Source organism: Theobroma umbraticum, unplaced genomic scaffold, assembly GCF_002168275.2.
Source record: "Theobroma umbraticum cultivar Fairchild unplaced genomic scaffold, ASM216827v3 scaffold_30.0, whole genome shotgun sequence".
NCBI classification, from domain to species: domain Eukaryota; kingdom Viridiplantae; phylum Streptophyta; class Magnoliopsida; order Malvales; family Malvaceae; genus Theobroma; species Theobroma umbraticum.
This window is the reverse complement of record NW_018397254.1, coordinates 2,568,450-2,593,147: the sequence shown is the minus strand read 5'-3', so window position 1 is coordinate 2,593,147 and position 24,698 is coordinate 2,568,450. Positions and strand designations below refer to the sequence as shown.

At 37.3% G+C, this 24,698-nt stretch overlaps 6 protein-coding genes and 2 pseudogenes across 9 annotated transcripts in view; 6 read left to right on the top strand and 2 right to left on the bottom strand.

Moving 5' to 3' along the window:
- Positions 1 to 2,079, top strand: part of LOC110418461 (geraniol 8-hydroxylase-like) — a 2,803-nt gene extending 724 nt beyond the window's left edge. For both annotated transcript variants that reach the window (XM_021431209.2, XM_021431201.2), the window contains exons 2-3: positions 272 to 1,280; positions 1,367 to 2,079. In XM_021431209.2, the coding sequence (XP_021286884.1) occupies positions 387 to 1,280; positions 1,367 to 1,972 (1,500 nt within the window). In that variant the 5' untranslated portion in view covers positions 272 to 386 and the 3' untranslated portion in view covers positions 1,973 to 2,079. The remainder of the gene's footprint in view (positions 1 to 271; positions 1,281 to 1,366) is intronic.
- A 172-nt stretch (positions 2,080 to 2,251) lies between these two features.
- On the top strand, positions 2,252 to 4,943 carry NUDX14 (nudix hydrolase homolog 14). 2 transcript variants are annotated; one of them, XM_021431220.2, is made up of 7 exons: positions 2,252 to 2,521; positions 2,627 to 2,732; positions 3,035 to 3,112; positions 3,307 to 3,399; positions 3,545 to 3,637; positions 4,144 to 4,242; positions 4,499 to 4,943. In XM_021431220.2, the coding sequence occupies exons 1-7, from the start codon at positions 2,283 to 2,285 to the stop codon at positions 4,730 to 4,732; spliced, it is 942 nt and encodes a 313-aa protein (XP_021286895.1). In that variant the 5' UTR covers positions 2,252 to 2,282; the 3' UTR covers positions 4,733 to 4,943. The 2 variants fall into 2 exon arrangements, with proteins under 2 accessions (XP_021286895.1, XP_021286904.1); XM_021431229.2 differs by lacking the exon at positions 3,545 to 3,637.
- Positions 4,944 to 5,608: 665 nt separating this feature from the next.
- On the bottom strand, positions 5,609 to 8,719 carry CCS (copper chaperone for SOD1). Its single transcript, XM_021436476.1, has 6 exons — positions 8,382 to 8,719; positions 8,247 to 8,270; positions 8,018 to 8,090; positions 7,749 to 7,883; positions 6,910 to 7,133; positions 5,609 to 6,128 (listed from the first exon to the last, which is right to left on the bottom strand). The coding sequence occupies exons 1-6, from the start codon at positions 8,616 to 8,618 to the stop codon at positions 5,865 to 5,867; spliced, it is 957 nt and encodes a 318-aa protein (XP_021292151.1). The 5' UTR covers positions 8,619 to 8,719; the 3' UTR covers positions 5,609 to 5,864.
- LOC149527700 (uncharacterized) lies at positions 8,649 to 11,315 on the top strand (annotated as a pseudogene).
- LOC149527699 (subtilisin-like protease) lies at positions 10,841 to 14,237 on the top strand (annotated as a pseudogene).
- On the bottom strand, positions 12,635 to 24,331 carry LOC110422581 (uncharacterized). Of its 2 annotated transcripts, none has more exons than XM_021436668.2 (4): positions 24,079 to 24,331; positions 23,124 to 23,239; positions 22,227 to 22,778; positions 12,635 to 12,919 (listed from the first exon to the last, which is right to left on the bottom strand). In XM_021436668.2, the coding sequence occupies exons 1-3, from the start codon at positions 24,187 to 24,189 to the stop codon at positions 22,271 to 22,273; spliced, it is 735 nt and encodes a 244-aa protein (XP_021292343.1). In that variant the 5' UTR covers positions 24,190 to 24,331; the 3' UTR covers positions 12,635 to 12,919; positions 22,227 to 22,270. The 2 variants fall into 2 exon arrangements, with proteins under 2 accessions (XP_021292343.1, XP_021292270.1); XM_021436595.2 differs by having other exon boundaries at positions 12,635 to 12,916.
- On the top strand, positions 15,684 to 17,948 carry LOC149527698 (subtilisin-like protease). The gene has a single exon (XM_089784599.1). It carries the CDS (start codon positions 15,684 to 15,686, stop codon positions 17,946 to 17,948), a length of 2,265 nt encoding a protein of 754 aa, XP_089640725.1.
- Positions 18,410 to 21,305, top strand: LOC110422420 (subtilisin-like protease 4). The gene is given in 4 exon segments (XM_021436353.2): positions 18,410 to 20,142; positions 20,145 to 20,186; positions 20,189 to 21,085; positions 21,088 to 21,305. Coding segments are annotated over 4 exon segments (2,256 nt in total). The 5' UTR covers positions 18,410 to 19,043.
- Positions 24,332 to 24,698: the final 367 nt, after the last annotated feature.

Sequence of the window (24,698 nt, the reverse complement as noted above, 5' to 3'; positions counted from 1 at the left end):
GCGTTAGACTAATATTGTCAATTTTAAAAAATATATATTTTTATTTTTACAAATTATTATACAAAAATTAAATCCATCTCTCACAAAATTAATTGCATAATTTAATCCTAAAATCCGAAAGTACAATGGATGAGCTTTGGACAAAACCATACCTTTGGCGTTTACTTGGCTCTGAAGGCGTATTTAGGAATTGTTATGAGTAAAAGTTTCCGTAAATGACTTGAGTAAATCATGTTACGCTTGACTTGTCGGTGGATTTCTTACTTTTCAGATACTAGTTTGGCGAGGACCTGTTTTGTCATTGAAATACATACCAGTCTCCAGAGATTCAAGACTCAAAAAGAGCTTACAAAAGAAAAGAGTTCAACCTGATAAGAGCACGCAGGATGGATTCCTTGAGGTGGTTACCGTGCTTTCTGTTCTTGTTGGTCTTGGCTCAAGCCTTGCTTTTAATCACAAGAAGAAAAGGAAGGACTGACAAGCGTCCCCCAGGTCCAGCCCCAATTCCGATCTTCGGGAACCTCTTCCAGCTTGGTAACAATCCCCATAAATCCCTTAGTAAGCTTGCCAAGACTCATGGCCCCATAATGACTTTGAAACTCGGCCAAACAACAACTGTGGTTTTTTCCTCAGCAACCTTGGCCAAAGAGATCCTCCAAAAGCATGACCTGGCCTTCTGTAACCGAACCATTCCTGATGCCGTCCGAGCCCTTCAACACCACGAAGCTGGAATGCCCTGGATGCCCGTTTCAACCACATGGAGAAACCTTCGGAAAATCTGTAACCTGCATATTTTCGCTAGTCAGAAACTTGACGCGAATCAATACTTGCGACACAGGAAAGTACAAGAACTCCTCGCTGATGTTCATGATAGTTTCCGTATGGGCGAAGCAATAGATATTGGTCAAGCCGCTTTTAAAGCTGCGCTTAATTTGATGTCCAATACTGTTTTTTCTATCGATTTGGCTGATTCGACTTCTGATACTGCTCTAGAGTTTAGAGAGCTTGTGCAGTGTATCAAGGAAGAGTTGGGAAAACCCAACCTTGGTGATTATTTTCCTTGTCTTTTTGGAAATCTTGACCTGCAGGGTATAAGGCGTGGCATGACAATTCATTTTGGGAAGTTGATGGATCTTTTTGATAGAATAATCGATAAGCGGTTGCAGCTAAGAACAATGAATGATTATATATCGACCAATGATTTCCTTGATAATCTTCTCAATTTTAAGGAAGAAAACAGTGCAGAGCTTGATAGAGATCTCATCAAACATTTGCTTCTGGTTGCAACATTATCTCATTTTCATTCCTTTTCATTTTACTTCTTGTTATAGTTAAATTATTAACGTCATTTTTGATTTGTCAACAGGATTTGTTTACAGCGGGAACTGAGACAACTGCCAGTACATTGGAATGGGCAATGGCGGAACTACTTCATAATCCAAAAGCATTACTGGAAGTTCAACGAGAACTTAAGCAAAGTATTGGCGAAAGGACTCTGGTGGAGGAATCTGACGTTGCTTGTTTACCTTATTTGCAAGCAATTGTCAAAGAAACTTTGAGGTTGCATCCACCAGTTCCTCTGTTACTCCCTCGCAAAGCTGGAGAAGATGTTGAAATCCATAACTTCATTGTTCCAAAGGGTGCACAAGTGCTGGTCAATGCATGGGCTATAGGTAGAGATCCTACCATCTGGGAGGAGCCTGACTTATTTCTCCCAAAGAGGTTTCTAGGGTCAGAAGTGGACATCAGAGGTAGGGATTTTGGATTCATTCCGTTCGGTGCAGGACGACGAATTTGCCCTGGATTGCCATTGGCGATGAGAATGGTGCACCTAATGTTGGGTGGACTTATTCATTCATTTGATTGGAAACTTGAAGATGGAGTTACGCCCGAGAGATTAGACATGGAGGATAAGTTTGGCCTTGTTTTATATAAAGCTCAACCGTTAAGAGCTATCCCAATTTCAATTTAACGATATTGTGTTTGTTATTTTAATTATCGATATATACCATGTATTTCAATAATTTTGAGTAACAGCTTTCATCAGTCAAGTTAGAACCATGATATCATCTCGAACTATATATGGGCTCTCTTTTGCCCATTGCTTTTTGTCAACAGTGGATGCTCCCAACTGTAGCTATTCGGTTGGGCTTATTTTGAAAGAAAAAATATTACTCAAAAAGAGAATTTTTTTGCTTTTGGTATTTTCACCCACGTAATTGTGTAGAAGCCCAGATGGACCTCGCACGTGGGGAGACATCCAACATAGATTGCAAAAAAACATGACTCATCTTCTCCAATCTCTCTTGCCCATGTCTGCTCTCACTCTGCCGAAACGACTTGTCGTTTCCTCCTCTCTCACTTTACTTCTTGACCGTTGCACAAGATCAAAAAAGCCCTTATACTCCAGAATGTCGGCCACGTCATCAACTCCCCTGACTCACTCCATCTCCTTGCCGAGTCAACTCGGCCAACCCGTCCAAATTGTTGCCTCTCCTGGCCTATCCGATTCCGAGTTCAGGTGAATTGCCCTTTTTTTCTTGTCTCAGTTTAAGTCTTTGATTTTTTTAAAAAAATTTATAGCTACGGTTTCTTTTTTTTATTAATCATAAATATGAACTTACAGGAGTGCTATTGAGTCATCTTTATTTAAAAAATGGTTGAAGAATCTGGAGAGTGAAAGTGGGATTTTGGCTAATGGGGACATGACTTTAACTCAAGTTCTTATTCAGGTTTCTTCCCTTTAATTATCCAGCTTGGGTCTTTGTAATTTTTTTTTTGAGTATTTTTTACTTTTCTTGTCTCTATCGTTGTTGTATTGAGAATTTTGGAAGAATTGTTGCTTATATTGATTATGAGAGACCATGCCTGGTGGGTTGTATGCAAAATTTGAACTTGCTTAGCATTTGGGCTCTAAAGTATAAACTTTTTGCCTTTTCGTTTGTAATGTGTAAAAGAAATAATAAATGTAGCCAATAGGACTTCCTCTTCTTCGCTTTTATAACTTCTGGTTAATGGCTTGCTTTGATAACAGGGAGTTGATATGTTTGGGAAGCGCATTGGCTTTCTCAAATTCAAAGCAGATATTATTGATAAAGGAACAGGAAAGAAGGTATTTGATCATCTTCATGCATAGCTTTTCAGTAGTGATTCATATCAGAGTATGATTCTTTATGTAATTGATTGAATGCTGAAATTCATTATTGGATTTAGCTTTTTTTGGAGTATATATTACAACTATTTCAGCGGTCTACATAATTCATTCATGCTATTGCTTTGTTTCTTTATAAACTAAAACATTCTTAGGTTCCAGGTATAGTATTTGCACGAGGACCTGCTGTAGCTGTGTTAATTCTTTTGGAGTCAGATGGCGAGACTTATGCTGTTCTCACTGAACAGGTAGGGTGATGTTTGCATTGAATTTTTTCTTAGCAGTTTGTCAAATATGATACAATTGAGCATAGAATTAGTTCAGTACCCGCGACTTAAGTACTTTACTGTTTCTATTACATCCAAACTTAATGAATCTTAATGCTTCTCTAAGGCTAGGGTCCCCACAGGGAGGCTTGTTCTGGAACTGCCTGCTGGAATGTTAGATGATGATAAGGGTGATTTTGTTGGCACTGCAGTTCGTGAGGTCTCTCTCTCTCTCTTGTGGCAGGATGTGCACAGACACAAAATGTATTATATATTTGTTTACATATGTATATCTTCAATTTTTCTCTAGTTTTCTGTGGGCATCTGTATGTTAGTGATTTTACCAAACATGAAGTTCATCAAATGATCCACTTTAGGTGATGGTCCTTAAAAATATGCCATTATTAGGTCAAGGGTCATATAGTAGAGCACTGGAGGAACATACTATTCCAGCCTTCGCTTTTTCCTTTTCCTCTTAATGCATTACTCTTCCATATCTGAGTCTCTGTTATGAGACCATTTTCCCCCTTTATGGGCTGTTCTTATAGATTATATTCCGGCGTATGTTATTTTTATGGATATGCTGATGTTCAACATCTGCCATTCTGTTGATACAACATACAATTTTGGACAGGATATATTGTTTTGTTTAAAATTCCCTAGGGTAGCCTTTTTTTACCCCCATTTTGTTATTCAAATGATTTTTTAATGAGTTGAAACTGACAGGTTGAGGAGGAGATTGGTATTCAATTGAACCTGGAAGACATGGTTGACCTCACAGCCTTCCTTGAGCCATCTACTGGATTCAAAGTTTTTCCTTCTCCGGTATGTTGGCATCTACCATGTTAAAAGTCCAACAAGCATGACTTTGAAACAGGATTATTAACTACAAGTAATTTTCATTATCATGTGAATTTATGATGTGGTACTATTTGTTTAGAATTTTTGCATTACATTTCCAGAGCCTCAAAGGTTCTGATATTTTTTCTTGAGAATACTATGTCATTTTTTGGGCACATTTCGTGTTGTGACTTGATTCAGCTTAGTAGCAAGATAATTATTTCTTGTCTTTCCATGATAGGGAGGATGTGATGAAGAAATTGGCCTTTTTCTGTACAGAGGGTGTGTTGATAAAAACATTATTACACAGCTGCAAGGAAAAGAAACAGGTCTTCTTGAACATGGTGAGCTTATCAAGGTTTGTGTTGTTCCTTATGAGAAACTTTGGCGCATGACACCTGATGCAAAGACTCTGATGGCAATTGCTATCTATGAAATGGCCAAGAAAGAAGGATTATTACCTCATAAATCCTAACCTGCAAAGGTCTGTCATTGCTGGCTCCTTTTTGTTGTATGGCTTGATCAGTCATTTTGAGGTCATGGAACCAGGGGCAACAGTTGTCTTAGAAATCAAGTTATTTCTTGTAGCCTGTATTAAGACGTGTAAAACTGTCTGATGGAGCATAGGTTTTGTGTCACATGTTGACGAATTTACTTCTATCACAGGAAAATAAATTTTACAATAATTGGTGCCTATTTTCAGTTATTGCGTGTGGTGATGGCGACAGTGAGTTGAAGTATTTTATCCTTGCAGTAGAATGAGATGGATATTTGCATGCTTATTAAGCCACTATTACATGAGCCTTCAGCCACACAGGTAAACAACCTTAAAAAGCAATTCAGGGTTTTTGAATCTCTCAGTGTTTTCACCCTTTTACCCATTGTTTGGCCTTTTATGAGTAGTGTATCAGGTGCTTGCCTGCTAATATCCTAGGAATCCTCATTCCAGCATTAGATTTTATTTTCATCCCACTTAGGAGTATTGGTTAATGCCTAAGTAACAGGCATTGGGGGCTCCATTTGTTGGAAAATTGTGGCCTCGACACCTTCCTGAGAGTTTTAGCTTGTTTTGTATGTTTTTTTCCCCTAAATGACCAGGATATGAAACTGAAGCCCGAGGGAATTTCGTTTTGTTGGGGGCCGAAAGGAAAATCCTTTTATACCGGATTATATCCAATAATGTATTTAGTTCAAAGTCAAGAAGACACTGTTGGTTATCGTATATTGTTTATAATTATCTTCTACGACTTGTATGAAAAATCGAACTCCTATCATTTTCCTGGAACCTTTGTGAGTCACTATTATTTTGAGTTAGTGCAAGATTTGTCATTGGTTGCAGCTAATGCTAACATTTGAACTTAAAACAATCCGGTTTATTTCCTCAACAACCAAAACATCACTGCCACATTGTCTAGTTATAAGGTTTGAGCAACTTTTTCCATTGTAATTGAAGCATAGAGCTGACACGTTTTATTGGATGGAATTTCATCATCGCCTCTGAGATCATGCCTAGAGCTCATAAAGACAACAAGAGATTATGCAAACAAGGATCCTTATACCAAGGATACAGGTACCTACAAGTAAATACACTGAGTTTGAAAAAATCCTCAGACCTTACTAGTGACAAAATCTTTGTCACTTGCTTCCCAGATGGTGGTGCCATCACATGCACATATCTTCTTGTAGTTTTCGCCAACTCCAGCACTTCGGGCAATCACTGCAGCTGTCCGGCCTTGATCTGATTTATCTTCAGTCTCATATACCACTATTGACCGCCCAATGAGATCAGCAACTCTGAGCTTCTGTTTGACACCGGTGTAAAAGGCCTCCCCGTTCTTATCCACATCAAGAGTTCCCAGGTCGCCAAGTGGCTGCGTAAAGCCAAGACAAGGTGTTTTTTGAATCGAAGGCAGGAATAATGATTTCATTATAAGAAGGAAATAACTAAAAAAACCACCCACAAAGCAAAGACCAGGTTAAAGAATGAAACATGCCGTCATGATTGTGTGCACAAATAGATAACAAGATGATGGCTTGGAATTAAACAACTATGTAGTCCATAAACGAGATCAAATGCCAAAAATAATGGAAAAATCTTTCAAAGTTAAAAAAAGAGTTTGAAAGGGATCTAATCACGCTGTCCACATGCACATGATTACATATGAGTATCAACAACTATATTATAGCATGGAATCATCTTGGACAATTTGAATTCATATATATTCCGATTAATCAATAAAGAGTGATGGCAGGGCAGATTAAAAGAATATTTTGGGAGGATTTTTTTAACATAATTTCATTCATTAGGGAAATGAAAAAATTTATTACAACATGAATTTGCAACAAACCATTTGAAAATCACATTAAGCCAGCACAATGCCCTTCCTTTTTAGTTGTACCCCTTAGATAGCACTGACAGGTCCATCAAAACAGTAAGCACCATCTTAAACAGGTAAGTGGTACTTAGAGTCTTGATACTTGCACTTTGATGATTACTAAAATGAAATTACAACGACACACACACACACACACACACAGAAATCATTAAAATGACAGGAAAAGGCAGTGCATGTCAGGTCAATTGATGATTTATGGAAAAAAAAAAAAAGAGAAATATGAAATACAGTGATGGCAGAAGTTGGAAAAAAAAACCTCTTTATCAGTTCCTTCATTTGAAAGATTAAACACTTTCCCTGTACTTGCTGCACCTCTTGTCAGATCACCGAATTCATTAATAGACCAACCGTGTTTTCCAGGTGACAAACCACTAAAATTGGCTTCAATCCTAGCCAATTCCATACTCACTTGACCCAATCTAACAACACCAAAAATTTCTGGACCTTTGAACTCAGCAACAGCAGCAGAAACTAAAAAGTCTGCAAAAGGAAGGACAAGGGTAATAGTTTGAGAAAATTGTAGTTGTCGTTTGCTGACATGAGCAGTTTAATCTACTCCATCCTATGAATCGCATGCCCAGAAATGTGCTTCATAAAGACTACTTTTAAAGCTTTAAGGTTCTAGGAAGTGCGTATTGCTTGTTTCCTTATTTATTCATTCAAAGCTCCAAGTGAACTGATTGCCAAGGAAGAGATAGGTAGCAGCCTTGGTTAATTTACATAGGAAATGGAAACATTTAAGTAAACCATATCAATATTAGTAGCAATTAACAAAACATTTCAGAAATGTCCAGTACTTTCATTAACAAGCTAAAGTGAGCATAAATTTTATTCAATCACAATATTTTTTGCACCGGTTGGCATCATTGGCAAACTCATAATAATGACCTAAAACAGGTATCGCAACCAGCATGTCTATTCTTTCCTTCTTTTGGAAAGATGTAAAACGTTGGATGCTATCTAAGTCATGAAATACTAAGAACAAATAAGACTTTTCATTCTGTCTATTATCAGCATGGATAAATGAGGCAAGCGTCAAATTATATAGGTTAGCACTTAATATACCCAACACAATTACAAGTTAGATTGACAAACCTTCTAGCACTCCTTGGCCTATTAACCTAGCTTTTCGACCAGTCTGCTCCAATGCCTCAGTCATGGTTTTCACAGGCGTGGAACCGAGTATTCTCACCACTTGATTGCTCAAGTCCACTTCCACACTCTTGACTCCTTTGCATATAAATACAAAACATACAATAATTACACAACTAAAGCAGAAATTAACGTGAAATAAAAATTAAAAAATATATCCATTCAAAGCCATAGAAGATTGGTCATGCACAAAATAATTGCTATTGCCTTACCATTAACTGTTTGTAACTTATTCTTGACCGCATTAACACAACCTTCACACTTCATATCCACCATGTATTCCGTCTGATACCACAATCAAGACAAAATTTTCAGCATGTCAATAAAATTTAAAGGATTAATCAACAATAACTATCCAATCATGTTGAAGAAAAAAAACTTAATTTACAACTAGAATAAGCTTTGATAACTGAATTAGAATAATCAAGATGATTCACTTACAAGGAGGTCAGGCAAGGAACCATCCTGCAAATTCGAGATAGAAAGAGTCAGACTTTATTAAAGATAGTAAAGAAGAGCAAGATTTGATGTGAAAGGAAATGGGCAATGCTCAAACTTGGGACTTTGATAGCAAACCTGAGATGGGTTGTGATCAGATGTGGGTGAGTCCATGTGAAGACCGGTAAGAGAATTGGTAAAGGTTCTTGTAAGGCCTAAGCGACTTGTTGGCGAAGAGAGGAAACATAGACTTTGGGTTTTTGAGAAATTAGAAGATTTGAAAGAAGAAGAAGAGGAAGACAAAGCAACAGCTGTCGGCAGAACAGAGGCAGCAGCTATGGCAGTTGCTGTGGTCAGCGACCTCAAAAATGCCATTTCTTTTTGTTTGGGTATTGTTTTACTGAGATGTTCGGTAAGGCGCGGTTGGTCGCGACTCAGCTGGCTTTCTGGATCCTTCCAACTGTTTTTTCGGAAAAATATGTTCTTTTAAAATGAAATTGTAAAAGATATATTTTTTTCTTATTTTATTTGGAGTATTATGCGAAATTTCTAAATTTTATGGGAGATTATATTTCTATGTTCATGTAAATATTAAATATGATAATGAAAATTCAAATATGATGTTATTAGGTTATTATGTTTGTATAACGATTACTACTATTATTTTTAAATACATTGAATAAATACTACTGCTATTTTTAAATACATTATCCTTTATTAATGCTTTTTATATTATATTTTTAAATTATTTATAACTTTTGAATACCCGATGGTGGATTGTGCGGGTACTTGAGTTCGAAAGCTGGCCAACGCCCGGTTGAATAAACGGGTTTTGGAGAGAAGGAATTGGGAGAAGTTTGGCGATGCGGTGCGTGAAGATGTTGGCAGTCGGCTCACTTTGGTTTCCACTGAAGAGATCCTTCTTAGGGACCTGGTACCAAACCCGAAGAAATAAAGGTTGCAGGGGACAGCTTGGCAAAGGAGGTGCTGTTCTCATGGTGTGCAGGACCTGTGGTAAGAAAGGCCATCACTCAACAGCGAAGTTAGTTAATTTTTATTGAAGGATAAAAAATTAAGAAAATTAAAAATTAAAATTTTTTTAAATTATATATTAAATTTAATTATTAATAATAAAAAAATTTATAACAAATAATAATTTTATCTAATATATAAATAAAAAATAAAAAAATTAATAATAATATTTTAAAAAAAATTTATTTGATAATGATAATATCATTTTTAATATAAATAATTAAATTATTTATAAGAAACTTATCATTTATTTTATTTTAAAATTTTATTTTTTTAATATAAATAAATAAAAATTAATATTTAATATTTATTTTATTATATTTAAATTTATAATATTAAATATTAAATTATAATATATAAAATATAAATAATTAAATATGATATATATAATTAATAATTTCTCTTATACTTAAAAGTAATTTCTTTTCAACTAAATATAAAATGTAAAGAATATTAAAAATATATACTCAAAATAATTTTTTTTATATAATTAAGATTAATAAAAATAGTATATTAATAAAATTTTAAATAATAACTAATAATGCAACATTAAAATTTATATTTAAGAATTACATATATAATAATTTTTTAATTTTTAAAAATTAAAATTATTAAAAATAAAATTCACATAATAAAAAATAAAAAATCATGATAAGTAAGAAATATAACCTATATAACAAAAAAAAATATGATTGATGGCTCGTAAAAATTTTTTAAAAAAAATCTATAAAAATTTAAAATATATGAGTAAATAGAATAAAATTAAAAAAATAAATAATAATATAAATAAAAATTTTATCTCTTTATAATTTCACAACATAAAAATAAAAAAGAAAAGAGAGAAGTCTGAATGGAAAAAATTTTTAAATTAAAAGAATTTAAAAATTTGAGTAAAATTGAATAAAATTTATAAAATTATTTTATTATTTTTTAATTATATTAATTATTTAATAAAAATTATTTTAAAAATTATTACAAAATATATAATATATAAAAAATTTAAAAAATTTTAGAGGGCCATGGCCCCTGGACGCTCCGCCCGTCATCACTGGACTTGCAAAATGTCCTTACAGGATCTCGCCGCTCATGTTGAAACCTTTGTTGATTAACCTGCGGCATCCGAGACCTTTCTATGGCTGCTTCTGGAGCTGGAAAGGGAGCCTATGTCCCGCCAAGCATGAGAGCATGAGCAGATAGAACTGGTGGATCTGATATGAGACGTAGGAATGACGAATTTGTCTGAGGATACCCTGGAGCCTGACTTGCTTGAGCTTTTCTGCACATTTGGTCCCCTGACTCGCGCCTGTGTTTCTATGGATCATAATACAGGCACAAGTAGAGGATTTGGTTTTGTCAACTTCGTAAACAGGGAGGATGCTCAGAGAGCTATTAACAAGCTCAATGGATATATATATGGTTATGACAATCTCATCTCAAAGTATTTCTTCTCATGATAGTTGGGTGTTAAACTGTGAAAATATCTGTACAGGGGTTATTTTGTTTCTTCTCCTGGGATATCGGCTCTGTAATGCTGTAATTTTGAAGGGATATCCCAGGAAAGCAATATGGGTATATGCTTCAAAATTATATGCCTTAGTCTGGTGGATTTTTTTTGTTGTCTTTTGTAGGCCAGCTGGATTATGTAAGGATGCAGTGTCTGTCGCAGGTCTGTCCTATTTCTTGCCAGATGGGATGCGATCTTTTGATTGTTTCCCTTTTGCTTGTGCCGCTGGAATTGGATTATTTTGTCATCAATACTCAGTATTCCATAAGGTCTATCGCCAAGTAGCTCTTAACTGCATTGGCCGGCCACCAGCGGAATTTCCAAGTCGAAGGCCAACCCTCTAAATGGTAAAACTTTGCCATCTTCGGTCCCAACAAAGCATATTTGTCGAGTTCCAATCGCAGCCTTCAATCCTAGAGAGGCCAAAACCCTACATATACACAAACTCTGTAATCTCTGTCTGTCCCCATCTTTCTGTCTGAAATCTGATACCGTGAACATGTGCATGGATATGAAGGTTACAGTAACTCAGAGCAATTAGCACTTTCCAGCTACTGTGGAGAACAAGAGGTGCAGCTGCAAATTGTTGCCAACTCTTAACTATTTCTCTACTTAGCCTGATCTCCATGCTTTCTTTCTCTCATGCAAGCAGTGAGGGGATAGTTAGCATACAGTCAAGGGAGGCCACGTTGAAAGAGGAAATCAACCTAACGACTTACATTGTTTATGTCCAGAAACCAGAAGGCAAAATTTGAAGGAGTAAGAGGACTTTTATAACTGGTACCAGACATTTTTATCAGTTACCAGCTCAACCATTGGCCATCAAGAACTCATTGTGTATTCCTATTGGAATGTGGTAACTGGTTTTGCTGCGAAACTGACCGCAGTGGGAGCAAAAGCCATGGAAAAGGTTGAACGAGTTATGAAAGTCCATCCTCAAAGATTATTGCCTTTTCACACAACTCATAGTCCTGATTTCTTAGGGCTGCATCAAAATATTGGATTTTGGAGGCAATCAAATTTTGTGAAGGAAGTGATTAGTGGAGTTCTAGACACGGGAATGACCCCTAGTCACCCTTCCTTTAGTGATGAAGGAATGCCTCCTCCAGAAAAATGGAAAGGCAGATGTGAGTTGGTGAAATGTAATAACAAGTTAATTGGTGCAAGAAACTTATGAAATGATGAACAAGGTCAGCCCCCATTAGATCAGGATGGGCATGGCACTCACACGGCTAGCGCAGCTGCTGGAAATTTTGTGCAATGTGCCAGTGTGTTTGGTAATGCCAATGGAACCGCAGTTAGCATTGCACCTTTAGCTCAGCCATATACAAAGTTTGCCATGATGTGTGCGTTGATCGTAACGTACTGGCGGCAATGGATGCTGCTGTAGAGGACGGTGTTGATGGGATTTCAATCTCCATTGGCGGTGCTTCTACACCTTTCTATGAAGATGAGACTGCAGTGGGTGCATTTGGGGCTATTCAAATGGGAATATCTATAAGCTGCTCAGCAGGGAATGTCGGCCCATCTAATAGTACACTATCAAATGAAGCTCCTTGGATCCTCACTGTGGGAGCAAGCAACATGGATAGAAAGATAATAGCTGCGGTAAGGCTAGGAAACGGTTATCTCTGCTCTCCGGAGAGTCTCTGTTCCAGCCAGCCTAAAGATTTTCCTTCAACTTTGCAGCCTCTTGTTTGCGCAGGTGCCAATGGTAATGCATTATCAAGATTATGTGCCCCAGGATGATTAAGAAACATTGATGTCAAGGGGAAAATAGTATTGTGCGTGATTGGTGAGATACCAAGAATCAGCAAAAGGCAAGAAGTAAAGGATGCTGGAGGCGCTGCCATGATTCTCATGAATGATGAGCTCAATGGATTTAGTACAATAGCTGATCCTCACGTACTTCCTGCAACAAATGTGAGATACACGGCAGGAATGAACATCCTAAACTACATCAATTCGACATCAAAACCAACTGCCACTATCTTGTTTGAAGGAACTTTTTCCGGTTTGAAAGATAATCCTCAAGTCACTTCTTCATCCTCAAGAGGCCCTAGTTCTGCTAGCCCTGGAATCTTGAAACCAGACATTATATGGCCGGGTGTGAGCATCCTAGCTGCGATGCCAGTTTCTGCTGAGAACAAGACAAAACCAGTTTCAAATTTTAATGTTATTTCAGGCACTTAAACGTTGAAGAAAACAGCTGAACATTAAAGTTTCTTGGAAAAATTACTTGAAGAAGAAGTTAAAAGAACTTAAGCAGAAAAAACAGAGAAATAAAATTCAGCTCAAAACTGTTGGATCCAAAATTTACAGATCCAAGCTTTCAAACTTGTATTTGTACTCAGCCATTACAAACTTTCCTCATAAATCGGATCAAGGAAGTAAACTTCACTACAATCAAAGGACAGCTTCAACAGAAAAACAGAAAAGGAAAAAAACCAGAAAAATTCATAGCCGTTGGCCTTTAAAACAGATACTGAAAGCTAGACTAAAACGACAACTCAATTTAAACAAAACGACAACACACTGCGTATAACAACAAAAGAATAAGAAACAGACAAAACAACATGATGAACTATCGTATTGCTTTCAGCTGGTTAAGTCTTTTAACAGCAATGTTTTGTTCCTTTAGAAAAACAACTTTCTTCAACCTCTAGAACTATTACTTCCCTCCAATGACCTTAGTAAGCTTGCTTCACAGATTAAGGATTAATCTTCAATAATGCCCACGTCTTAGCGGTATCACTGCTCTGCTAAAAAATTTACATCCTGACTGGTTACCTCCTGCCATAAAATCTGCAATCATGACTACCGCTGATTTAGTGACCCTAGATGGTCTGCCAATTCTAGATGAATCACAGTCTCCATCCAACTTATTTGCGAATGGTGCAGGCCATGTTAACCAGTCAAAGGCAAACGATCCAGGACTTGTTTATGACATGCAACCTGATGATTACATTCCTTATCTATGTGGCTTAGGTTACACAGAGGACCAGGTTAGAGTCATAGTGCGGCAATCAGTGAAACGCTCAAATGACACCAAAATTGCCGAAGCAGAGCTAAATTATCCTTCATTTTCGATTGTATTATGGTCTACCAACCGCACATACACGAGGACAGTGACAAACGTTGGCCATGCTAATTTATCTCACACTCTGAACATTGCTGCACCACCAGCGGTAGACAGTAGGGTAACGACTAACAGAATTGAGTTCACTGAGGTGAAGCAAAAAGCAACATTCTCAGTGACATTTAGGCTAAGCTGGAAAACTTCTGCAGCCTTTGTTAAAGGTTATCTCTATTGGAATTCTGCTCTGCATTCTGTTAGGTCTCCAATTGTTGTTATATATGAATTGAGTACTAAGTACTCTGATTCTGATCAGCATTACATTGGGAATCTGATTTTTCAAAGCAAGTATGGAATGCAGTGCAGAGTTGCCTTCTCTTAGGCTAATGTACTTTCTAATATTGTAGTCAGTTCAAATAAATTCTCTCATTCCTATAGAGTACCTAATTTTTTAAAAAAATAATAAAGAAATAACTATGTGACAAACAAAAGAAATTTCCTGGGCTTTCGCAGGAACTAACTTCAGAATTTCCAAATCAGAAGGAACTTAAAGTGACCAAAAAATTAAAAAAAAAAAAACCTTGTTTCTACAAATTCTAGAAGTTGGTGCTTCCTCTCTGGAGGATATTAACTTCTGTTCAGGACTTGCAATAATCAAGTACAGTCTTAGGTGTACGAATTAGTTACCAAGAATTGTGGTTCTTATATGGAAGCTATTGGTTCAACTATGCTACTGTTGCATCATTAATTGAATTCAAAGATTATGCTCATGAAATGGAAAAAAAATGCAAGAAATTGTGATTATCCTTGGTACAAGCTGCTAGAAAACAAATGAGCTCAAGGAATGCAAAGCGTTTGCCCCTAGCTGAAGTCCAGATATCATGGGCAAAGCTGAAGTAAGAAAAATTATTCTAGCAAAATTACTATGAAGATGCTAAGGTTAATATTGATGAAGCTATTTATGACAAAGGTGAAAAAATCTGTATGGGTGAACAACACAACTGATATTCTATTAATTGCTATCTTAGAGCAGGATACTCAAAGAAATATGAAAATATATTAAAGAGTACTCTTACTTATCCAATAAAAAAACAATCAAGAGAACTCTTAATTTTTCTGTGATTATCCTCATTGTTCCTAGGTTCTGCAATAAAGCTTCCTATGCCTGTTCACAGCATATCTTATGCCCACAAACATTTAGAAAAATTTTCATAATTTTAGTTTGTACCTCAGAAGTCAGAACCTAATTTAATATTTGCGATAGTATATAGACAAAGATCCTGGTAAATGTAACCAATCACCTACTAACTGTCATCATGCTCCCTGTTGCAAGTCAACATCTTACATCTAAGCATTCATTCCCAACAAATTTATGCTAAATACAGGTTCTTAATGGAAGAGACTTAGCAAGAAATTACTAAACAAGTATAAATGTGAGCCTATTTACAAAATAAAAAATTAAGCAAACAAGAAGTAAATACCAGTTGGCTTTGCTGGAGAAGTTCCCAAAGCCAAATAAATCTGTTATACATAAGGCACATCGCTACTTTGTTTTCAACTGCATAGAGCAGCGGGCAATACCAAGTTCCAATCCAAAAAGTATGTACCTCAAGCTCTGGTTGACGTTCCCAATCGACAATCTGACAAACTAGTCCTAACAAGCCTATTCTTGTAGCCCCAATGATAATTGTCATTTGTAGTAAAGACGACAGCCAACACTTATACCAACATTCTCTTTATCTGTCCTGTACCATCTATATATCGATATCTGTGAAGGGAGTAGTAGTAATCTAAACATTAGGATTAATTCTCCATTCCTTTAACCAATATGAAGAGCAAAAGTACTCAACCGCTGCCAAAAATGGTAGCCATTTTTCTAGTTTCTCTTGTTTTCATGTCTAATATTCTTCTAGCAGTTGCTCAGGAAGTGGAAGTTTTGCCCAAGAGCAAAGAAAATGAGAAAAGCAGCTTATCAACTTACATTGTTCACCTTAAGAAACCTGAGGGAGTCCTTACACAAGCAGTAGACTTAGATGGTTGGTATCAATCATTCCTCTCGGTCACCAGCTCCAGCAAGCAAAGACGGATGGTTTATTCCTATCGAAATGTGATAACAGGATTTGCTGCAAAATTAACAGCAGAGGAAGCAGAAGCAATGAAAAGAAAGGAAGGGATCATATCTGCTCGTCCTGAAAAAGTATATTTTCTACATACAACACACAGTCCTAACTTTTTGGGGTTGCACCAAAATCTTGGAGTTTGGAACCAATCAAATTATGGTAAGGGAGTAATAATTGGACTTTTAGACACTGGAATAACCCCAGGTCATCCTTCATTCAGTGATGAAGGAATGCCTCCACCACCAGTGAAATGGAAGGGGAAATGTGAATTCACTACCGGATGCAATAACAAGCTGATTGGTGCAAGAAATTTTGCAGAAGATGTGGCAGGGCCACCAACTGATGAGGAAGGTCACGGAACTCACACAGCTAGCACGGCTGGTGGAAATTATGTGGAGGGTGCCAATGTGTTTGGCAATGCCAATGGCACAGCTGTAGGCATGGCACCTTTAGCTCACTTGGCAATGTACAAAGTATGTGGAGAGGGCTGTTCAGAAAGTGCAATATTGGCTGCAATGGATGCTGCTGTTGAGGATGGAGTGGATATCCTCTCACTTTCATTAGGCGGTGGTTCAGTTCCCTTCTTTGAAGACTCAATTGCGGTGGGTGCATTTACAGCTATTCAAAAGGGTATATTTGTGAGCTGTTCAGCTGGAAATGAGGGTCCTCTCCATGGTACTTTATCGAATGAGGCCCCATGGATTTTTACAGTCGGAGCAAGCACCATTGACAGGAGCATAGCAGCAATAGCGAAGCTAGGAAATGGGTTGACAATTGATGGTGAATCGCTTTTTCAGCCTAAAGATTTCCCTTCAACATTACTGCCTCTTGTCTATGCAGGGGCAAATGGAAAGGCATCATCCGCATTTTGCGCCCCTAGATCATTGAGAGATGTTGATGTCAAAGGAAAAGTGGTATTGTGTGAAAGAGGTGGGGATATCGGAAGAATTGACAAAGGCCAAGAAGTGAAGGACAATGGTGGAGCTGCCATGATCCTCATGAATGACAAGCTTAATGGCTTCAGTACAATAGCTGATCCTCACGTACTTCCTGCAACCCACGTGAGTTTCTTGGCTGGTTTGAAGATTCAAGAGTATATAAACTCAACATCAGAACCAACAGCTACAATCTTGTTCAAAGGTACCGTGATAGGAAATCCATCTGCTCCTGAAGTTACTTCTTTCTCCTCAAGAGGCCCCAATATGCAAAGCTTTGGGATCTTGAAACCAGATATTCTTGGCCCTGGTGTGAGCATTCTAGCTGCATGGCCAGTTTCTGTGGAAAACAAAACAAATACAAAGTCAACATTCAACATGATTTCTGGCACTTCCATGTCTTGCCCTCATCTCGGTGGGATAGCTGCTTTGCTCAAAAGCTCACATCCTGACTGGTCTCCAGCTGCTATAAAATCTGCTATCATGACTACGGCTACTTTGGTAAACCTTGGAGGGAAGCCCATTGTTGACCAAACAAAAGCTCCCGCTGATATCTTTGCTACTGGTGCAGGCCATGTTAACCCATCAAAAGCAAACGATCCTGGCCTAATCTATGATATCCAACCAGATGATTACATCGCTTATTTATGTGGCTTGAATTACACTGACGAAGAGGTAGGAACTATTGTGCAAAGAGCAGTGGAATGCTCCAGTGAATCAATAATAGCTGAAGCAGAGCTAAACTATCCTTCATTTTCTATAATATTGCCAGAATCTGGTTCTCAGACATACACGAGAACTGTAACAAACGTTGGCCCAGCAAGCTCATCCTACACCTATGAAGTTGTTGCACCAACAGGAGTAGACATTAGTGTACAACCGGATCACATTGCTTTTACAGCGGTGAACCAGAAGGCAACTTACTCAGTGACATTTAGCAGACAAAAGGACATCAGCTTGCAATTTTCCCAAGGACTTCTCACGTGGGTTTCTGCTCAGCATAATGTTACAACCCCAATTGTCGCCATATTTGCATAAGGAATATGTTGAGCTGCCCTTGCTTATAGCAAAGGAAGCACAGAGTTAATCCCATGCATGGCTTCTTATTCCTGGTCCACAGTCGTCTTATCTGTTTAAGGCGTTTTTCTTCAATAAATGCCAAGTGAAACAAAAGCTGTTTATTTGAAAACCATCAGCTTTTTTTCCTTTTTTTTTTAATCTAAGTTTATTCATTGTAGATTTTACGAACTCCTATTTACACGATAAACCCAGACGTCTGAAGCACTGGTGCCTATTTAAGTTCTTAGGCTAAGTACACTACATACTGGTGGGTACTTAAGTTTTGGGTGGGTTGCATATCTAGACAACAAGAATTTTTAGAACCAAAAGATACGTACCAGAAAAAAAGAAGCAAAACCATTGCCTACAGCTCCAATCTGGCTACTTAAAGGGTTAAAACAAAGAAGAAAGACTGTAATTTGATCTAGCAAAAAACCCAATAAATAGTACTGATACTTATGCTTGCAGAAAAACTTGTGATTAAATATTAATAAAGTGCTGAATTATTCAACCTATGACCAAATCAAAACACAATGGATTGTCTGAGACTATTGTAGTTTTGCTCAGAATCTGCTCATATGAAGGTATGTTAGTTACTATACAGATTCTAAATGTGGTAGGAGATACAGGAAAGAAGCTCGAATCATACATCTAGGATTTTCATGCCACATTAGTTCACAACCGTATTCAGGAATATTATCAGCAGCAGGCTCAAAAATAAAACAAAGGAAGTCTATGCAAGGACTCAGTTGTACTAGTGGAAAGTCAATTAAAAATTGTAGAAGGACAAGCATACAGTGACAAGTATGCTTCATCATACCCTTAAATAATCACTCACAAACAGCATCTTTGTTGCCGTTTAAAATAAGAGAATGTATTACTGAACGAAAACAAATGGATGGGCTAAGTATAATAATCCAACAGAGGATCATAACCTACAATGAGACTCACAGAAAGAAACTGGCCATCTTTCTCCCTCTCACTTGTATATATAGGCAGTAAGAAGTGGTGGAAACACAACCAATTAAATAACCCTCCTCCAACTTACTGCAGAGGAGCCATTCCCCATCAAAGATGGATATCACTCACTTCCTCTGTCTCACTTTGTTGCTCAACTTCCATTCTCTAATCATTCAGGGAAGTGAAATTTCATCTGCAATTGAAACTGAAAAGAAAAAATTGCAGACTTACATTGTCCATGTTGAGCAGCCAGAAGTAGGAGTTCTTGGTCAAGAAAATCGAGATGTAGAGAGCTGGCACAAATCTTTTCTGCCATTTAGTACTGCAAGGTCAGACACTCGACCACGCATGGTTTATCCATACAAAAATGTCATCAGTGGTTTTGCAGCAAGATTGACAGAGGAGGAATTGCAAGCCATGAGAATGAAAAAGGGGTTTATCTCAGCACATCCTCAAAGGATGCTATGTACACAGACAACACACACACCCAACTTCCTGGCGCTGCAGCAGGAACTGGGAATTTGGAAACAATCAAACTTTGGAAAAGGAGTGATAATTGGTGTGCTGGACACAGGAGTTTTGCGTAGCCATCCTTCATTCAGTGATGAAGGAATGCCACCTCCCCCAGCAAAATGGAAAGGAAGATGTGATTTTACAGCCTTTAATAACAAACTAATTGGTGCAAGGTCGTCTTTCAATATTGATGGAAAAATGACCAAGGGAATGGGGGTTGAACCACCTATTGATGAAGATGGACATGGAACTCACACAGCTAGCATGGCTGCAGGTCAGTTTGTAAACTATGCTGATGTGCTGGGAAATGCCAAAGGTACTGATGTAGGGATGGCCACCCTTGCTCATTTGGCAATTTATAAAGTATGCTTTGGAGAAGACTGTGGAGATAGCAACATACTAGCTGCGGTTGATGCTGCTATTGAGGATGGTGTCAATGTACTCTCACTCTCTCTTGGAGCAGATGCAGTCCCATTCTTCCAGGACAACATAGCTATAGGTGCATTTGCAGCAATGAAGAATGGAATATTTGTTAGTTGTTCAGCCGGAAATTCTGGCCCTTCCAACAACACATTATCCAATGAAGCCCCATGGCTTCTCACAGTTGGACCAAGCACCATTGATCAAAAAATTGTAGCCACAGCAAAGCTTGGAAATGGAGAAGAATTCGATGGAGAATCTGTTTTCCAACCCAATGACTTTCTTCCATGCTGTTACCACTTATTTATGCCGGCATAAATGGTAACCAGAGTCTGCACTCTGTAGTGAGGGATCATTGAAAGGTACAGATGTCAAAGGCAAGATGGTTCTATGTGAACGAGGAGGTAGAATAGCAAGAATTGCTAAAGGACAGGAAGTAAAAAATGCTGGTGGTGCTGCTATGATTCTCATGAATGAACAAGCTGATGGCTTCAGTACTTCAGCCGATGTTCATGTCCTTGCAGCAACCAATGCAAACTATGCTGCTGGGCTGAAGATCAAAGCTTACATAAATTCAACAGCATCACCTAAAGCGACAATCTTATTTAGAGGAACTATCATAGGTGAACCATCATCTCCTTCTGTTGCTTCCTTTTCATCAAGAGGCCCCAGCTTGGCAAGCCCAGGAATTCTGAAACCAGACATTATTGGCCCTGGAGTGAACATTCTAGCAGCATGGCCATTCTCTCTTAGCAATAATACTAATTCAACATCTACTTTCAATAGAATATCAGGCAAATCAATGTCATGCCCTCATCTCAGTGGCATTGCAGCCCTGCTCAAGAGTTCTCATCCTACCTGGTCACCAGCTGCCATTAAATCTGCTATGATGACTTCTACTGGCCTATTCAATATTGGAGGCAAACCCATTGTTGATGAAACACTACAACCTGCTGATGTCTTTGCTATTGGCACTGGCCGCATTAATCCATCTAGAGCAGATAACCCAGGATTAATACATGATATCCAACCTGATGACTATATTCCACATCTCTGTGGTTTAGGCTACAAAGATGAGGAAGTTGGGATACTCGCACATAGATCAGTCAAGTGCTCAGAAAAGCCCAGTATACCACAAGGAGAGCTGAACTACCCTTCATTTGCCATCAAACTAGGACCATCTCAGACATACACAAGGACTGTGACAAATGTCGGTGAGGAAAATCATCTTATGAAGTTTTGGTTATAGCTCCAAAGGGGGTTGATGTGATTGTGAAGCCCATCACACTATACTTCTTGGAGCTAAATCAGAAGGGAAATTACTCAATAACATTTACTCGAGTTGAATCAGCTTATAAAATAGGTGAATTCACTTAAGGGTATATCGAATGGGTCTCTACTACATACTTTGTTAGGAGTCCAATTGCTGTAAGCTTTGAGTAAGAAACATGTACACAAAGACATAAGAGAAAGCAATCAAATGAATTGTCATAGAAATCAAAAACTATTACTGAATGCTATTGCAGACTTCTAATATCTTATTTTCTCTGCGTTTTCTAGACTAACATTGCAAATTGTTTCAAACTTATGACCAGAAAATTCAAACTCAACCCAATGGAAGGGGGAAGAAGCATGTGGGAAAGTATACCGGGCATAGACATTAACTACCTTTGCTGTTTTCATTTAAATATCACAACACTTGATGATGAGGTTCAGTAAAAAAAAATAATAGTAATAATAATGTCCAATAGAAGACCTTAATGAACAAAAATGAAAACTAGTCTAATAAAACCATAAAGAATAAAGTAATTCCATCTGCCAAAGAAGTCCATACAAAATGCATATATAAACTAGTAATATTGAAAATAAGCTTGTTTGGTGCTTAAATTAAGGTATATTTCTCAAAAAGATAAATTATAAGAACCGCATTTCACTACTACTTGTAAGCATCACAAGCGTGGACAGAGTTTTAGACAGTCGTACTAAAAAGGAAGTGCAGATGGCTTAACTTTTCAAATTCCTGCCCCATGAATTTTCAAAAAGTGCAAAATCGGTGATTAGATACAATGGAAACAGACAGCAACTGGAGCTATGCAGTTGTGAAACAACTGACAATGAGAATGGTTATTTTTATAAAAACCCTCTTATAATATTAGTAAATCCCTTGCAGATTCTCAAGAATGATATGATAAGTTATTCAAGATCAAATCAAGATAAGAATATAGCATCGGGTTGTCCAACATAACAGACACAGTTCCCTCCCCGACTACCACGAAAAGAAGAGCCTTTTGGAGCAGAAAAAAGGTATACTGTCTCAGTAGTTCTTTACTGACCCATTCACTGTATAGTCTCTACCACACTTACAGCTGCACGATGGTAGTGAAAAATGACTTGCAAGTTGATTCTCATCAACCAAATCCAGGAGGCACATCCGGGTCCTCATCACTAACATCACATGACTGCTTCTGGTCAATATCTTCAGAAAAGCCAGGTGGCACACCAACATCAACATTATCCTGTTCCTGCCCATTCTGTGAGTGGCGAGGCTCTTCCTGCCAGTTTTCGATAGGTCCAATTTCATAAGGCCTAGGAAGCTGCTGCTCTGCCTCATTCTGCTGCTGATGGTGGTTGCTGTGATGAATATTGGACAGAGAGAAACCTGGTGGTTCTTTTGGCTCACCATCAGATAATGTATCATCAACTCTACCAGTTGAGCCCTTAATGAAACCATTATTTTCAGCTTCCTTTTTGACAGGCATCATATCATGAATAGATGATTCGCCCTCTTCTTTCCCTTGAGGATTGACTAATTTATTGTACACAGATTGTACTGTTTCTGTAATTTCACTTCTCATGCCACCTTCTGATCTGATTACTTCCCACAGACTATCAGAAATTTGGCCCATTACTTTGTTCCTAATGGTTATAAAACATCAGAATTATCAAATCAACATCAGTATTAAAGAATGAAAGAAAACAGAAGAACTTATAAAAAGTTGGTGAATTAAATTTGAAGATGAAGTGAACATTTGAACATAGTTTTGAATAGAGAACAAGTTAACCTATTCTTTCTGAGTTGGTATTTTCCTCCCGAAGTACTCACAATTTGTCATGATATCCATATCTTATTCCCGAAACCAAAGATTTTAATAACCAATTTCTCATACCAAATGTACAATAAAGAAAAATGCAAACATTTTATCCGGGAATACACATGCTTTCCACTAAGAAAATCATTAATGATTTCATGTTTCCACTTACCCAACCTCCTCATGTATGGCGTCTGATAGTTGTCTTGGTTTCATATTTTCAGCACCTGGACGGTTAAGCGCTGCTGATTGCTTCACAGCTGCAATGATGTTGTTGCGTAATTCATCCTGCAATTTGTTGCCTTATTCATAAAAACTTACAAATGCACATAGCAAGCAATAAGAAACAGCACCATTCACTATTGATCAAGTCGATAAAGCTTTTAAAACATTTAACCAGGCACACCTGAACATTTGGTTCAGTGGTCGATGCATGTATTCTCCTGTTCAAGAAGCACGTTCAAATACCCCTTCCCCCAAAATTTGAAAAAAAAAAAAAACATTTAACGAGCCAAACTTTTTGCTATAAAAGCAAATAAAACTCAACCACAAAAGATCCTTTAAAACCAAAAAGCACTGTTTTTAAAAGGAAAAGGCTGATTGAAACAAACTAAAGAATCAGATTTGCCAACAACCTGCAGCAGCAGCATAGCAACCTAATCAACTTTGATAGTGGCACTGCGATGTTTAGTACAGTTAATAAATCATTCTAAGCTCTTTCTACATGACAAGCTGTTTGAACCAACGTAGAACCTACTAAAATCAAGATTTACGGTCATAACAGCTCATGTATTAGTACAAATTTACAAAAAAAAAAACGAATTTTTAGTCAATCTTCTATTCAATATCAGGGAATTGTTCAGCATCAACCCAAAACCATGGCATTTGATTTGAAATTAACCAATTATACCCATATATAATCATCATATAAAATTCCAAAATACCCAAAACTCAAAATCAAGAAACACCCACCAAGCGAACCATCACAAACAACAAGCATCCATATTTTCCAGGGTACTCAAAAGCTCAGCATTCTAAAATTTTTCACCTTGATTCCCAAAAACTAACAAGATAGTTTCCACCTTCGGAAAAGAGAAAAAAAAAAGTAGTAATAAAAATGAACATACGTTATCCTTGAGCTTGCGAATGATTTTGAGACGGAGCTTGTCGAAGTCACCATCGTCCTTGAGTTTTGCAATTACCTCTTCTTTGTTGATCTTCTTGTTTTCTTCTCCCATTGGCTGCTTTGCATTCAATCTGTTGGAAAAAGAAAAAACCTGGGTTTTTTTTTCTTTTCTGTTTCTGTAAACTATAATGTCTTTTAATCAGCCAAAAGAGACAACGTAGGAGTACTAAAATTTACACAAAACGAAGGAGGTCAAATCCGTTCCGGGTTAGGATTTTACGAAGTCAAGTCCCATCATGGAATTAGTACTAAAAAAAATTCTAACCAAAGGCTTTAACAAAAATATTTCTTCTCAGTAAATTTAGTTTGAGTAATAATACGAACTTTTCTTTTCTTTTGTTTAAGCATCAAATTGTGTTCCTTCTGAAAATTTTTGATAAAATTAATTACACATTACAACATCATTTTCTGTGTTATAAATTGCCAATTTAACTTTAGTCATAAAATTTTGAGATTTTCTTATAATTATTAAAATTTGATGGCTTTAACAATTCAGGTAAATTAAAATATTGTTAAAAAAAGAGACTTGAGATATTCAAAACCAAAAATGGGAAGAATGTT